General features: G+C 41.0%; 1 protein-coding gene and 1 long non-coding RNA gene across 5 annotated transcripts in view; both read right to left on the bottom strand.

Annotated features, from left to right (window-relative positions):
* Positions 1 to 630: 630 nt before the first annotated feature.
* On the bottom strand, positions 631 to 7,664 carry LOC111867459. 2 transcript variants are annotated; one of them, XR_002843353.2, is made up of 4 exons: positions 7,429 to 7,664; positions 6,625 to 6,790; positions 1,606 to 1,771; positions 631 to 974 (listed from the first exon to the last, which is right to left on the bottom strand). It is a non-coding gene; the product is annotated as an uncharacterized LOC111867459 (long non-coding RNA). The 2 variants fall into 2 exon arrangements; XR_002843354.2 differs by lacking the exon at positions 7,429 to 7,664 and adding an exon at positions 7,275 to 7,345.
* Positions 7,665 to 8,574: 910 nt separating this feature from the next.
* Positions 8,575 to 17,008, bottom strand: part of LOC111867418 (cysteine-rich motor neuron 1 protein) — a 234,117-nt gene continuing 225,683 nt past the window's right edge. For all 3 annotated transcript variants that reach the window (XM_023857264.2, XM_023857262.2, XM_023857265.2), the window contains 2 exons: positions 15,704 to 15,889; positions 8,575 to 13,160 (listed from right to left, as the gene is read on the bottom strand). In XM_023857264.2, coding sequence (XP_023713032.1) covers positions 12,796 to 13,160; positions 15,704 to 15,889 — 551 coding nt within the window. In that variant the 3' untranslated portion in view covers positions 8,575 to 12,795. The remainder of the gene's footprint in view (positions 13,161 to 15,703; positions 15,890 to 17,008) is intronic.

Here is a 17,008-nt window from a genome sequence, read left to right on the forward strand (position 1 = left end):
TAAATCCCTATTCCTGGATGATAAATGTTAGCAGGCAAGAAAATGCAAGGGGTGAAGTCAGCATGCTTGATGTACATGTGTGTGTATACATGGCCATTTATAAATATGACAAATGGCTTTTCCAGGGCGAAAAATGAATCCTAAAATTCCAGAAAATATGTTAATTCTTACAGTCCAATGACAGCCTACAAGGATCATATATATATATATATATATAGTACGTATGTATGTACGTTGGAATATTTCTGCAAACTTTTCTTGGAACATACATACTGCTCATTAAATTACAATAAATGTAGGCTTCTAATTACTAAAAGTTTTAAGTATAGTTTAAGCTTAAACCACTGAACAGGTTGGTCCAGTAACATTTCCCAGACTTGCATTCGTAGGACACGTGAAATCATCGTAGCATTCCTCAGTATCTCCAGGCAAATGTGAGGACAATGCCTTTATTAGGTTATAAACACTTTCCAATTCTACCTACCATCCAACACTACATAACTTGGTTACCAGCAGTGCTGTAAATCAAGCCACAAAAAATAAACTTGAAGTAAGTAAAGCTATCCCTGTACCAGGCTGTGAAGGCCCATAAGGTTGTGAGATGTTGAGGGTCCCACATTATCTAGATAATCGGCTCAAAGATTGTAAGGTTGTCAGCCTTATGCACTGCCCGTGCTTTACTTCTCAGAAAATAAACTTGAAACTTTCACAAAATTGTTTGCTGAACTTTACAGATGGTATTTTTCACATCTTCAAAAAAGGTCAGAGAGAAAACTGAAATTGAACATGACAGGGCCAATGTCATATAAACATTAAAAGTTCCTTTGCTTGCTTCACATTGGTTTCTTGCTTGTCATGTTCTTCAGCCCTGAAGAAGGAAGCAACATGTTATTCTGAGATGTAAGTTGACTTTCAGCAGACTACACAGTGCTGTATCCCAGAAGACAGAATTCTTCATAACCACCGGCCTGAACCTGTAATTCATACAAAGTGTCTATTAATTTTATAGTCAGTCATAATGTACAGTACCCGACAGAACAGACAGACAGCAGCCTCACCCCTGATGTGACAGTGCTCAATAACATGCAAAACTTCCTCTCTGCACATTCCATTGAAAAAGTCTAATGGTTAATAAGATTTTAAATTGTTTGACTAAACAGTGGCTTTATTTATAACCCACTGAACAGATCGACTCTTCCATCAAAATCACAAGACACTTTTTCCGTTTCCTTCTGCTTGCATTCTTTTCTCTACTACTAGCACGTGTTCTTGGACATTGCATCACGTGTACAATGTACAACAGCATGATGAATGTGAAAATAAAGAGAGGAACTGAAGTCACTGAGTGATGGTGCTGTTACTTACTGTTCATTCCCACCGTGGTGGCCCGGGTTCGATCCTGGGTCTGGTTAAGTGGGATTTGTGGTGGACAAAGTGGTGCTGGGGCAGGTTTTCTCTGAGTACTTCGGTTTCCCCTGCCAATCTTCATTCCACCAATTGCTCCACAATCACCCTCAGCTATCATCTGGGGCTGGTACAATAGGCCAGAAGTGGCCGCAGTACAAGGGACTTAGTCCCACCCCACTAGCAATAAAAAAAACTTACTATTCAGCTTATGAGCTGTGGTGCGTATTGCTGATACATGGTGCTGGGAAGACTTTATGTTCCTTCTGCATACCATCTCGTAGGAAATAAAATTTGGCGGGATCCCACACATGTCCTCTCCAACATGAAGGTAGCCCAATATAAGTGTCCTTGTGTTCTCCACAACCTGTGAACAAATAGCAAAATCAGAATTACTGCACTGGCACACACAGTACACTGGTAACTGCACAGAAACTTACTGCCTGCCCCCCTCCCAGTTATGTGTATTCCACGCAATGAGCCTGTATCAGGCACAAGTTAATTTAAAATGGTGGAGCGGGGGAAAGTTGCTCTGAAAAACCTGGTCCTGTAAGAAAAGATTTTTCAGTTACACACAAACACATTGCCCTTGAGTACTGCCAGCCCTGCTGATGAGTACCATGTTCCTAACAAATGGCAGACAGGCTCCCTTTTCACATAATATCTCTCTGTTGCCTTGACGATGCGATCCGAGCCCTCACACTTTCACTCTGTATTCAGATTGCTTGGCCAAAGGGAATGAATGTAGAAGTCCAGTCACACCTGAATAAAAATTACGTTAACAACAGCCAGCAATGAGTCATCTTCAATTTAATCATCCGAGTAGCTTTAGCGCTTTACGCTGAACAACTAACCTCTACACCAGGGCTGCAAAATTCCCAATAGACACCCTGTGCTCAATTACACACTTGAGCACCACATGGGGGTGAGGGGTCAACTTCACATCACATGCAGAGCAGCCTCCACTACCCAATGAAATGGGAATCAAATACTGGTCATCCAGCTAGTACCAGGTCACTATACCTACTGGCCTATCTTGACTCCAGAGTTCTAACTTGTTTATGATAGAATTCATCTCATTTTCAGCCAGAATGAAAGTTGTCTTCCTCTCATTTTAGAAATGGTCACCTGTCAATATCCCTCACCAGGATCACTATCACTACCAGACAACTTGTGAGCTAGCATCTTTCATTTCACAGCAGCAGTCCTTTTGGAATGAAAACCCTTTTGTTTGTGAAGTTAATAATATCAACCACTTAGCAATTTCCAAATATAGTGAACGAACTCCTGGCAGTTTATTTAATAACTTTTAAAATGCAAATCACTGATTACTTTCCATCTGCAAACTTCCCCTTTCACACATTGCATTTTCATCCAGGCAGTCTGTGCGATGTGTTCACCTGTTGCGCACCAAATGTGAATGAACAGAATACAGTATCAAGACATTTTCAGTATTTCACAGCAACTGGGCACCAGACTGAGGTGAGTGATCAGATTCATGCTGTCCAGAGTTCCACTGTCTGTTTTCATTCATACAGAAAAGGGTCACAGGCTTTCATGAGATATTGTACCCAAATGAATGAGCGAAGAAGTGTCCAGAAATCAGTGCCTGCTGAGACATGGGCGAGTCACACATTTGCTTGGACAGTGTGCTTCCTGAACAGAGTTATATTGGTGGACTACTGTGTTTCAGTACTGCTCTAGAGAAAGCAGTATGAAATACTAAAATTAACCTAACAGAAACATTTCACATAGGCAGATGCTACCTCGATAAATGGTGACTACAGTTTCAGAAATACCAGCACAGCTGGAGAGCACAATATTAAAGGAGGTGAATGCAATGAAACCAAGTAAACGGGGCATGTGAGAAGTGATCCACCCTTATGGTTGGATCTGAACGCTGAAATATTTATGTGCCGTCATAAGTAAAAAGTAAAGGTATCCCTATAACAGGGCTTGGAGGCCCATAAGGTTGTGAGACGTTGAGGTTCCCACATTTTCTAGACAATCGGCTGATAATGGTGGTGAGATTGTCAGCCCTACATGCCAGCCGCCCTTTACCCCCAAGAATATTAGTGGTACTCATTTCTGTTAGAGGCTGAGTCGACCCCAGGGCCATAGTGCAGCTGGAAGGATTAGGTAAATTTAAAAAATTCAATGACCTCATCGGGATTCGATTCCGTGACTTTCCAGCTTGTAGCATAGTGCCTCAACCAACTACGCTACTGTGTGCCCCTGGATGTGTCCTGTCATACCAGGAAAAAATGAAATTCAGGAAAAGAATTTAAAAGACATTGCTGCAGCCAATCAGTGTTGTTTCTGTTCGGAACACTATATTTACATCAGCCATTAAAACACACAAAACAATTTTAGAGCACCTGCAGCGATGTATGGAAGCGAAACATGGGCATTATCTAAATCCATGGGAGAGGAACACTGTGAGGAAAGTGCATAGGCCAGTAATTGAGTAGCAGGTTTGGAAAATCAGAACCAACCAAGAACTGATGGAATTACAGTAAAACTTGGTTATAGCAACATCGGTTTCTGCGACACCTTGTCTATTGCGTCAAATATTCAATGGTACGAACTAATTCCTCATAAAGCAACCGTTTTATACCTTGCTTAGCACGACATGCACAAATGCATCAACCTCGTATGTAACGTCATTTTCATTCCCGAATTTCTCTGATATGGACATTGAACGTAATTTAGAAAGTGTGTATTGGGCAAGTAACAGGAAACAGATGAAGATAACTGATTACTGTACTCGTATCTAGGTACAGTAAGGCACAACAATTGATGTAATCTACTGTAATTTGGTGAGTAGGCCTACCTTTAATATACAGTATTAGTGCNGAAACCTCTGATCTGGCAGCAGACAGTAGAGGTATGGTGAAGTGATTCAGGTAATGTAATTACAATGGAACAAAGCAGGGGGCAAAGAAATCTCAGTAAGCAAACCATGAGGTCAAAGAGAAATGTACAGGCCTTGATTGAGTTGGTTTGAAGATAGAGAGAATGATTTACTGGAGCTGAAAGCGGCAGACTGACTGTAAAAGGCAAAGAAAGGGCATCTGTTGTAAAAACAGTCAGGATTCTTACAGGGCCCTCAAGCCAAGGTGTGAAAAGAAAGACCATTATTTCACCCTTACAGAAAGTTGAGATAAAGATTAAAGCTCTTAGGCACAGATTGGAAATAAATTCAGACTGCATATGCAGATGTAACTGTGTGTACCAGGTCACGCACATGTATCAGTAAAGCAGCACAGTGACTGTTCCCATCCTACTCGACACTGTGCGGTGCATTTAATGAAGGCGTCCTGAAAGAGACCATCAAGTTCCAAGTGGTACAGCCAAATGAGTTCAGAAAGAGAGCCCACTGATATTTCCGTTGGATACAAAAAGGATGCCCTTTTTAGAAAGGTGAACAGACAAAATTTCTGTAGGAATACAACTCCACTTCTAGCATGGACATCTATGGAACAAAAAGGTGTTTGCATATGCAGACACATTCCTCCTGCAAACTTCTGAATAAATAAGCATGTTGCCTTTTGTCGCCAATTAACTCCCAGTAAAGCCCATTCAGTTTCTACTTTACCGAACGTGTCAAACAGACGCTCATATTTACAATTACTAGGGCATTTCCATAATTGCTCTTGTAATATGACTCCATCAACAGTTTGGTCAAGAAATTTTCCCCAAAACATTATAACTTATGCAGCCTCCACGTGCAACAGTTCACATGTAAGCACATGCATACATAAATTGTGTGTGCAGTCAGGTTTATTTTTGCTAAATTATTCTTTATATTACAAACTCTCGACATATCTGGGTTGCAAACCAGTACTGAACATGCTAAAGGTGAAACAAGCGCATATCTGATGATTGCAAAACCCATATTTAAGGTTTCCTTTGGGAGAAGTGCATTTTTACAGTAACATGACACAAATCTTAAATTGAAGAAATTTAGCACTGAGAGTACTGATTATGGGACACTGAACTGGAATATTAAATGGTGGTTCCACTATAGTATGCAAACTGAAGCAGCCCCACTGACTGTCAACTTCCCCAAAACACACCCTGTAATTACGTAAGATTTGAGGCTTTCACGGCGGTGACTATGAAGAAAGCAGTCTTCTGGGATTTGGCACCGTGTATATGTGGTGTTAACCTCCACATATACACGGTGCCAAATCCCAGAAGACTGTTTTCTTCACCCTGTAATTAAGTTCATGCGTGATATGCATCTTTGCTACAGATACTCCTTGCAGTTCTCACACAGTTAACACGGGCAGAAATTGCTGCATATCCTTCCCAAGTCCCTAACCAACATCCTCTTTGCAGGGGGGGAAGGGGCTGCCTCCCTAGATCCTCCATGTTCAGCCCCAAAACAATGACATCACTGAAACAACTTCTTCACTGGATGCCACCAAACTCCTGCCAACATGAACATACATTTTTTCAGAGGGTGTCCACTATGTAACTTACATTAACAGTAACACTTCATGACAGCATGCAGGAAATCCTTCCAGGACCATAATGCAAGTACATGATGCATGGAACCACTGTATTCAAAGGATAATACGTATTTCAGTATATCAGAAACTTTATGCTATAAATTGTCAATATAATTTTTTCTGACATAAACTCACAACCTAACACAGCCTCACTGCACATGGAGCCTGACATTGTTGCAAATTCCTGCTCATAAACAGCATTTGTGCTAGGTTCACAGCAGACTTTTAAAATGAACCTTCTACAAGAAGTGAATCAGCAACAAATACACAAACGAATCTGTACCTCTGAGCGTCAACTTACAAACAGCGGACCACACTGCATTGTGATCTTGCATTTCAGAGCAGGCTGATACCCACCTGTCCTGACCCAGGAGATCACAATGTTAACAAACCTACACTGCTTCAGAGACAACACACACCTTTGCTTCACAGAACCCTCTCTGCTGGCACCCAGTGACATGCCCTCCCTGTGATTGAATGCAGAAGGGAAGGGGTACTTTCCTGGATCCTCCTTGTTAAACCCAGACCCAATCACATCCTGTGGCAGCTGAAACAGCAGTTCCTCAACTGATGCCCCTCCAGGGCTGCCAACAACCACAAATTATTATTATTCTCCTATAATCTGCATCATGTTGACTAAGGCCCCTTTCACTGTTCGTTTCCAAAATTCTACTTGTTACTGTTGCTCTCACACGAGACTCACCTTCAATACAGATCTTGGGCCCTCCTTCCTTGGTAAGAAGTTAAGCTTCTTACAGGTGACATGCAAGGTGCATGTGAGGAATTCCTGGATGCTCTTTGCTCACTTCATGCTAAACAGAGTCCTTCACAATGGAGGATGCGTTTTGTATCAGTGGTGTCACACCATCCTAGAAAGCAAGAATAAAGAATTTGTAGACAATATCAAGTTTTCAAGCAAGATATATTTACCAGCACTGGCAGCACTGCTTACTATATATATCTTATTTGCATTAACCCATTTCACGTGCGTGAATTAGCCAATCAAAATACAAATTTAAGCTTTTCAATTTGCATAAACCTCAATCAAAATCAAGTGTCTACGCAGGAACTCGTTGCTCCAGCTGGCTAAATTCATCAAGAACTGTAATTCTCCACAGTGATGCCATCAATCTCCTGTCAACAGTGAGAACAAATCCACGAGACTCTCAACTACTTCTGTAATACTAATCAGCCCAACCACCACAAAGTACAAACCAAACTATTAAATTTCCCTTGGATGGGGAGACCATTGCGGTTCGTCCTACACAATAATCTACCACTGGCACTACACCCCGACAGCTTATATAACAACCCAACAGCATAACATTCATCTGATGTGAAGCAAATCCTAACCTGGTGTTGGCTGGCCATTGTACTATCGAGGCTTAAATAATTCCTCTTGAAAATGATAACTCTTCTCTACCTTTATAGTAATATCGTGTGCTCTCTGCACTTATCCATTCTATTCTTAATGCAGAGAACTTAATTACTCCTATTTCTTTTATACCTCCAGTTATCTTTCTCCTCCTTCCTCCATCTCCAGCTGGCCATATTTGTTGTAATTGCAACCAATCAAATCGAATCTGTCCAATCTTGATAACCAACGGTTACAACCACCAATACCATGGAAACTTATAGGTCAAGCCAGGTGAGTATTCTGTGCTCCAAGTTTCTGCGGTTGTGACACCAGTTCGTATGGTCACCCATTAGCACACATTTTGAATTCCTATTTAGTATAAAACAATACTGAAAAAGTGTTGAATGTTATTATAATAATGCACAGGAATATACATATAATTCTGTATTAGTCTATACTAGAAACATCCCACAAGATCTAACTAAACCCACATTAATTTGAGTACTATCATTTGTGCTGAATGTAATGCTCATGTTATTTGACATCCAGTTTCGGAAGCACGTATCCTCTCCAGTCCTGTTGCTGCCTGCCTTTTTCATTATAGTATATGACAAACAGTTCACGCACTATTCAACTTTATTTGTAATGGAATGCCCCATTGTCAGACCTGCCATTAACATATTTCACTGTGTATACTCCCATTCTGTGGATGTCCCACCGGAGGAATACAAAGAACCTATCCAAATACAGCCCTAAGGGCAGTTTTCTCCAACCTCAGAAGATTACACAGAAAGGCAATCTCATCTTCACTCTTCCATCCTTTCAAGAGAAATCTGATAGCTATTTATATCATATTACAGACATATTCTGTATTAGGTTCCCCTCCCACAACAGTGAACATGATTACAGCATTCTGGCTTGTGATGACAAAGTAGCGTCACACAAACATACCAACTTCTAAGAAACCTCCTCCTACCATCCTTCATCTGCCCTAATGACGCAACCCTGCATGTCGGCATCATAGCAGAAGAACAATCTTCAGATAATGCTTTAAGTGATGGGCAGCCATTAGAAGTAAGTGACAGGAAGGTAGACAAGGAGCCACATAAGTGGTAATCTGACTGGCTGACAAATAAGACACACAAGCAAATTACTGGGGTTACTGCAAGGGGTGGAAAGTGCAAACTGCTCTGGACTGCATCAGTGTGATGCAGTTAGTGTACAGAAGGAATTTAAATTAGCACCTTTTTACATTTATGTAACAAGGAAAAAAACATCATTTTAATGGCAACAGACTGATAAATTAGACACTTTTTAATCATTAATTACACACATACAATACATACTCTATATACACTTCAACACATTACTTTTGTTTTGGAAGTATCACATTTAACTTTCAATTTTCACACATTCAAATTTAACAACTCTTACACAGATTCCAGAAGCAGGGAGAGCATTCACAAATTTCTCCATAAGATGACTTAAGAAGTTTGGTACTACATTATTTTTGTATTATTTTTAATTGTAACTGAATCACCATCATAATTTTTAACAGATTACTCAAATTCTTCAGCAAGTCTTGCTACCTAAAAATTCAACACAGTGATGTAAATACAATTATGGTACTTTGCCATAAGAACTACATATTGAGACATGACACCTAAGAGCCAGACAAACTAGACAGAGTCTTGAAGTTCACAAACACAGGGAATAACACTGCAGAATGTGACATTCCAGAGTTAAAATGGCACAACTTCTCTGCTTAACCTGCAAGCTCTCTTTCAACTGTGCTAACAATAAAAAAACAACTGTTATCTGTGGTATCATGTCCCTTTTCACAAGTCAATCTTTCTAAGCCATCCTCTGAAATAATGTTTCTATTCAACATTGCCACTGCGTAAGTCAACACCACTCCAGTCAATGTCTAAAAAGAAATGAGAGGACCATAATAGAACAGAAGGTAGTAATACAAAATCTCAAAGTATAAATAAAAATTACAAAATTAACCTGTATTATACCCTCCCCTGTAATTGTTTCATTGTGAACATACAGAGACAGTCTATTTTGGAATGTGAGTTACAAAGGTGTCTTATCTTTCTTTTTATATATAGAGTGAAATATGATCATTTGTTGGTGTGATACTATCAAGTACACACTCCTCTCCACTGCTAAACAAATCAATAGGAATACACATAAATTATTACAAGATAAAGATATGCAAATAGACATACAAATAAATATACGTTACTTTCTAAACTAATCAACAGAAAAATACATTGTGGGAAAACTCTATAAAGACAATACTTAAAAATTTGGTATATGATGTCTCTCATTCGAGTGACATGTTATACATTTTCTATGATATGTTTCCGTACACATAGGAGCAATCCAATAAAATATTGTCCCTAACAGAAGACACTGTATTACTTATTGCAACTCTGTGAACAGTTATGACATTTTCAGAGTACCTGGTTATTCACAGGTCCCAAACTACCACAGTGGCATTGGTTTTAATAACCACTTACAGTGATTAATCAATAAAGATACTGGAAGTTGTCAGATTATGACACAAATTCACATTTCATGTAACAAGAGGTCACTACCATCAGTGAAACTAACGCTTATACTCTGTACATCATCTCAGCTGTTTTTACCCAATTACAAATGTAGTGGAGAATTACTGTACAAGATTTGGCTTCACAGATATGTCGACATGGAGTGGAACAAAGTCACCTGAGAGGAAGACCGAGATCAAGACGAGGGAAACAGGTCAGGAAATATGTCACACAGAAAGAAGACCGTCATAGGGGTCTGAGGTGTAGGCAGTTTGGGATGGGTGGCAGACTGAAAGGCTCAGACATAATGGGATGGAAAGAGGTGAAAAAGGATGTGCACAAAAAAGTCTTAAAATATGACAACCTACAATGAACATTCTTGCATGCTAGCCAACAATACATTTGAAACTACTTTTATCTGTGACCATTTATTCCACCAGTAATGAAAGGAAACATTCCCTTCCTGAAATTGTCACTCAATTTGCAGACCACAGGAACACAAACAGAAATGAATTTGTATAATCTTTGCCTTATACAAACTCTTTGTTTTGATCACAGAGATATGAAAAAAGTTACAGCACACAGAAGACACCCTCCTGCCTTGACCTGCAGGGTAGCTATCATCCCAGTATTTGTACTGCATGTTCCTCACTGTATTTCAAAGTCACATCAGAATTCTGATAGACTGTGTCATGCACTGTCTTGCGCATCACATTCCTAAATTATGGGAGTTTTTAAACTTTCTTAAAATCACATATTACTATTAAATCATTCCACATTACAACAAAATTTCAACCTAATGGATTACAGAGGATTCCACTACAAATATAATGGCTCAAGATTGACAACTGTAATAAACTGGCAACTTAAATACTTTTTTCCTCGACCTTCAAAAACATTCCCAATCTAATCTTTTCAAACTGATCATAAAATATTAATTTACTGCTTACATATCAAGTGCATACATAATTCATGAATTAAAAGAGAGAGAACATAATATCCAGAATTTCACTATCTTTCCATCTCATGTCATTACAAGCCTCAGACCTGATTGGCTTACCAGTTTAAAGTGTGGTACAATGACATTCTGCAGGAGTAGCACACATTACATGAAATTTCTTTGCAGACAGGAGGGGGAGCTGATTAACGACAAGGACTTAGTTCAAAACATTGTGTGTACATGGCTAATTCATGTTCAGTAACATTCTGCACAATTTCTTGGAACATGCAACATAATTCCTACAACATAATTGGTTATATGATCACAGACCTTGCACAAGTTAACAAACAGGAAGCCTTGCACATATATTATGTAAGACAGGAATTCAACATCCTATGTAAAAACATATTTATTCAAATTGCACACACTTACTCTTCTACCAGTGTCTGAACACACATTAGCACAGTAACTTTTTTTGGAAGTTTTAATTTCATAAATGAATTAAATCACTTTAATATAAAAAAGGTACATAGTTTCATCATCAGACACTGATACTACTTTTCTATACATATTAAAAATTCTATTTTATGTACTAGTGTGTACAGTCAATTTAGAATCCAGTAGTCCACTTCACTTACATTTACAGAGCTGGTTCAAACCTGGCTGGATATCCCCACCGTTCTGCATAAACAAGTGACGCAGCTCTGCATCACAGCACTGACATATGTTCTCCTACACATGTGATGGGTAGCACCTCAAGATATACCATGCTTGCAATCAAATTCTTTGCTGAAGAGAAGGGGTCCGAAGTTCCCTAATGACTTATCAAAGAGTACAGTCTGGTTATGATGCTGCATGCAAGAGCATCCAAGACACAATGGGCGTTTCTCTTGTGGCCACAAATGCCAGTTGATCAGGTGAACACTGAGAAGCCCTTACTTAACAACCATCACATTTCGGTGGCAAAAGCTTTACAACATGCAACTGTAGGTGTCAGCAGTGTAGACACATTCACTTATGGGCACCTTAGCTTTTTGAAAAGTGGGTACCAGGTCAAAATTTGAACCATTCTCATGTGGATCACATTTAGAAATGTCATTCGGTCTTCTATAACATTATTACACAACATTCTTCTTACTGCAACATTATACACTTTATCATCAATATTATTATTATTACACATAAAAGTATTTGGAGACCAAGCACATTATACTTTTTGTACCTGTATCAGGTTAAGTTGACCATGGGAACAGCTAAGGAACCAATTCCAGCTATGAATGTTATTGCAATTCTGTTTATCAAATACAATCACAAGGAACTAACACCCTCACACCCTGCAGTTCACAGTGAGCCCTTCTCCAACACCCTGAATATTTACGGAGTCATCTGTGACCCCCAAAGAATATAACCCCTGGATGTGACACTGTAGTGTCTGGCGGATGTCATGTCTCGGACATATTAGAGGCCCCTGTCAGAACATTGGCTACCACCTACCAGGCTACACAGCATCTGGACCTCACATCTCAGAAGAACATCTGGTCAAAAGTAGTAGTTCGGAGAAAGAACAAATATTCGCACCTTATAGACATCACTAAGGGACTGTGTACCTGCTGGGATGAAACTGCTCATGTGGCCACTAAGCCCAAACTCCCTCTTGCAACAGTCACTTATTATACAGGAACTAGGTTATCTGGTTTATCCATGGACTCGAACGTTGACTACGGAATAACCAAATGCTGTTAGTCACGAACTGAAAAAACATAATGTGCATACCACAAAAATACAGATCACATTTTTGTATACAAGGTACTAACTTTCTTTTACTTACAAAACCCTCTCTTTAAGGAAGGTTAGAGTCAAAATTCAAGAACTCCAGAACTTTCACATAAGTTGCTCTCCAGTCATCACACAAATTTACCTGTAAGCCTGGCTTGGCACGAAGTGGCCAAACGTGTAATCCTATCACACTATTTTGCTTATGGTTCAACCGTTTTTATGCACATGCAAATATGGCTTTGTCTACTTCCCAAATGAAGGTGCCTTTAACATGTCGATCCGCTGGGACTCCTCAAACATAGGAACAAATTTGTACTCACACGGGCTTACTTTCAATGGATTGCGCTCGCCACTTGTGTACTGTGGGGGATACGGATTGCTGTGCGCATAGCCATCATACGCGGGGTTCGGACATGATTTTGGGCTGCTGTCTAGCCTGAGTTGTCGCCTTTGGCGATAACATTGGTATCCGATGTAGAGTGCCAAGCAAATGCAGACAAACAGCAGCACCACGATGATGATGTACATGGTGGATTCTGTGAAGACCCCAGGCGAGTTCCCGGAAGATGATGGCACCAAATCAGCATGGCCACTGGTACCATCAGCCTCTGCACATAATTAAGAGTGAAAGTAGTAACTCACTGTTCATGCTCTGGAGGGGAACATATTTCCTAAACCTCCTACTGCCAAGATTAGTGCTACAGGCTGTTTCTTAAAAACTGTGCATGCATATGAATTATACACAAGGGGAGAGCAGACTATAGGTATTAGCCTGATTGCACAATGTTATCAGCTGGCTGCTACACCTTTGTAGACCCATGCTTTCCTGAGCTTGGCGCTAGTTGGAGGCTGGTCAGCTTCATGCTCCTCCCTGCCACAACCCCCAAGGAAAAGATTCCTCTGTACCTATTGGGTAAGAGGCTGGGGGGTTGGGCACAACCAGTCTGGACACTGTGCAGAGGGGTCGTTCAGCCTATACCCACTTGCTACCTTGGCTTGTCTCAGCATCATACAGTGAAGAAATACCAGGAAGGAAACTGTATGCATTCTAGTAGCTTCATGCTTCTGCCATTACCTAACAAGGAAAGGTTCTACTTAATGTGTCAAGTGTGACCCTATATTTAGGCCATGGAATGATGTCACACAAACTGACTCCTGTTTGGACACCTAGACATTCTGTTCTCATGAATGTTGGTAGCAATAAATAACCTTCCCTACTGGTGACTTGCTCTAAGCTTACTGACATGTTAGACAGGGCTGCAGAGGAACGCAGCAGTATGCAGAAAGGGAGAAGCCTCAAGCAGTCATCCCCATTCAGTGACTTCAGTACAGTCACATAAATAATGCAGTTCCTGCGAGATGGTACTATGAACTTCATCCTCGTATGTTGTGCGTTCAAGTTCTAAGGTGTCTGATTTTTTTCTCACACAATAATCATACAAAAAATTTGAAACTTCTGTCACTTTTCAACATAATCTCCCTACAGACATACACATTTTTCACAACGTTGACGCCATGATTCCATGGCCGCTGCGAACGCTTCTGTAGGAGTCTGTTTTGACCACTGGAAAATCGCTGATGCAATAGCGGCACAACTGGTGAATGTGCGACCATGGAGAGTGTCTTTCACCGTTGGGAAAAGCCAAAAATCGCTAGGAGCCACGTCACGTGAGTAGGGAGCATGAGAAATCACTTCAAGGTTGTTTTCACGAAGAAACTGCTGCGTCGTGTATGCCCGATGCACTGCTGCATTGTCCTGGTGAAAGAGCACACGTGCAGCCTTTTCTGGCCGTTTTTCTCGCAATGCTGGAAGGAGCTTGTTCTTCAAAACATCTTGGTAGGATGCACCTGTCACCATAGTGCCCTTTGGAACGCAATGAGTAAGGATTACGCCATCGCTGTCCCAAAACATGGACACCATCATTTTTTCAGCACTGGCACTTACCCAATTTTTTTTTTTGGTGGCGGTGAGTCTGTGTGCTTCCATTGAGCTGACTGGCACTTTGTTTCAGGATTGAAAAACGGCATCCATGTCTCATCCATTGTCACAATTTATGAAAAGAAAGTCCTATTCATGTCTTAATCATGTGTCAACATCACCTGGCAAATTGCCATGCGCGCAGCAGCCTTGTGCTTGTCTCTGTCAGCATTCGTGGCACCCACCGGGAGGACACTTTCTGCATTCGCAGATCTTCATGCAGGATTGTGTGCACAGATCCCATGGAAATGCCAACTCTGGAGGCGATGTTTTCCACACTCAATCGGCGATCCTCCAAAACAACTTTCTCAACTAGCTCGACCATGTTGTCAGACTGGCTGGTGCGAGGCCGAGATTGTTTTGGTTTGTTATCACACAACGTTCGGCCTTCATTGAACTGTCACACCCGTATAAGCACATTTTTCACATTCATGACACCATCACCACATTTCTCACTCAATTGGCGATGAATTTCAATGGGCGTCGCACCACGCAAGTGGAGAAAACGAATGACTGCTCGCTGTTCTTGTAATGAAAACGTCGCCATTTTAGGTATCAAAAACACTCATCACTCTCACCGCCACCACTAGAGTTCTGTGTGCCGTACAGTGCTGCCATCTCTGTCGTGCATTCACAAAGAGTGCACACGTATTTTAAACTAAACCGCATGTGTCTATCTGCTCCCAGTCCTGAGAAAAAAAACTGGAGACCTTAGAACTTTAACGCCCTTCGTATAATGAATTTGAGGGCGATAAAATGGCAAAGACTGATGATTACCATATCCTGGGCAATGAACAAGTTCTTCTGCTTGTAACCAACACAAAATGTAGTTGCATGGTGTTATAAGAATGCAACATTTCGGCAACTGGGTCTGATTGCCCTCTGGTCAAAGAATGGGAGGCACCTGCTCTATTGGGACAAAGAGCTATGCTCAGTGAAACGTGTTCTTCAGAATATCAGATAACAGACAAAGTCTGAAAGTTCAGTAACCCAAACTGTCATACACCAATGTCGGAATCAACATGAAGTATACTGTCACCTGACGCCATGTAGTCTGGTACACAGATAGCAACAATTCAGAGGAGCCTGTTGCCTCCATCTACCAAACTACATGACGCCACATCCCAGAAGACTTGTGCTTTTTAAATGATGTACCTTTGTCAGTCTCTATACCTGAACATAAAGGGCAGCACTTTCCAGGCTTCTTAACTGGATTTTTGCAGGAAGCTGAACACACTTTTTGTGTACACGTCTTGTGGCCAAGGCTGCACCAACAGTGAGTGCATGCATCTTCCTGCCATTCTTCACCCTCATGGTACGTGGCATTTCCAGCTGTGCATGTTCTCGGTGGAGACTGATCTGCAATATCAGGCCCCATAGTTGTTAGAAATATCCCATGTGCACTACATAAGGGCTGGATTGGGGCAAACACCCTAGCAGGTCACTGAATGTTACATCTTCTATCTGAAATGCATCTCAGTACAGTGCATGTGAAGCAGAGACTTTTATATTTCCATGGAAATCGATATATACACTGTGAACCCATGGGTTACAACACTGTGTAGTCCAGTGGGTGGTCACAATCACATTGGAGGAACACCAAGCCACAATCTTCAGGCCAATTCTAAACAGACGACAAACACAGAAAGTTTCTCAGTTATGCTGATAACCATCTACCAGTCTAAACGGCATCACAACCCATATCTGACACACCATGATTATTATTAGTATTGGAGGGGGTGGGTTTCCCACGCACTGCGACCGGTTGTTGATCTATTGTGCGTCCCCCTTTAATTTCTACTGTCACCATACCCTTCTAGTACTGGTGCTCGCTATCAGACCCGTTCTGCCAGCGAGGTTGGGCCTCTCTGGCAGTGATCCCTGATACTTCCCCATCTACCGGAGGAATTGGAAACTATTTGGGCGGGAAACTTTGCCTCATTTTGCTCAGAGGTCTCCTAGAGACATGAGGATTTTTACGTGCCGTAAATCTACATGGGACACACGGCTTAAAGTCCATCCTGGAGGACTTGTTCCCTGAATTTTTCCACCTTAAAAATTCCACGACCTCCGCCAGGTTTGAACCCGCATACCTTGAGTCATGAGGTGAAAACGTTACCCCTAGACTACGGAGGCCGCTGACACACCCTGATAGTTTCAATTTTGATTAGCTTTGCAAGAGGACTGTGCCTGCAATCAACAGAAGTGGCCGGCCACTCTCACGCAGTAATGTAACACCACTTAGTTTTCTCACGTAACTAAATGCAATGGGAATGAATCAAACCATGCACAAAAATTCCACCATGATGCTCACACATCTCTTTAACAAACATGGCCACCGTACATACTGGTAAGAGTACAGAGTGAATTTTAATAATGTCTTTGGATATTCCCCATTAGGTCTACTGTAGCAAATATGCATGAAAGTTACATTTGCAAATGTGTGCACCCCCCCTCCACACACACACATCAGACAAA

The sequence above is a fragment of the Cryptotermes secundus genome, unplaced genomic scaffold (genome assembly GCF_002891405.2).
Source record: "Cryptotermes secundus unplaced genomic scaffold, Csec_1.0 scaffold423, whole genome shotgun sequence".
Lineage (NCBI taxonomy): Eukaryota > Metazoa > Arthropoda > Insecta > Blattodea > Kalotermitidae > Cryptotermes > Cryptotermes secundus.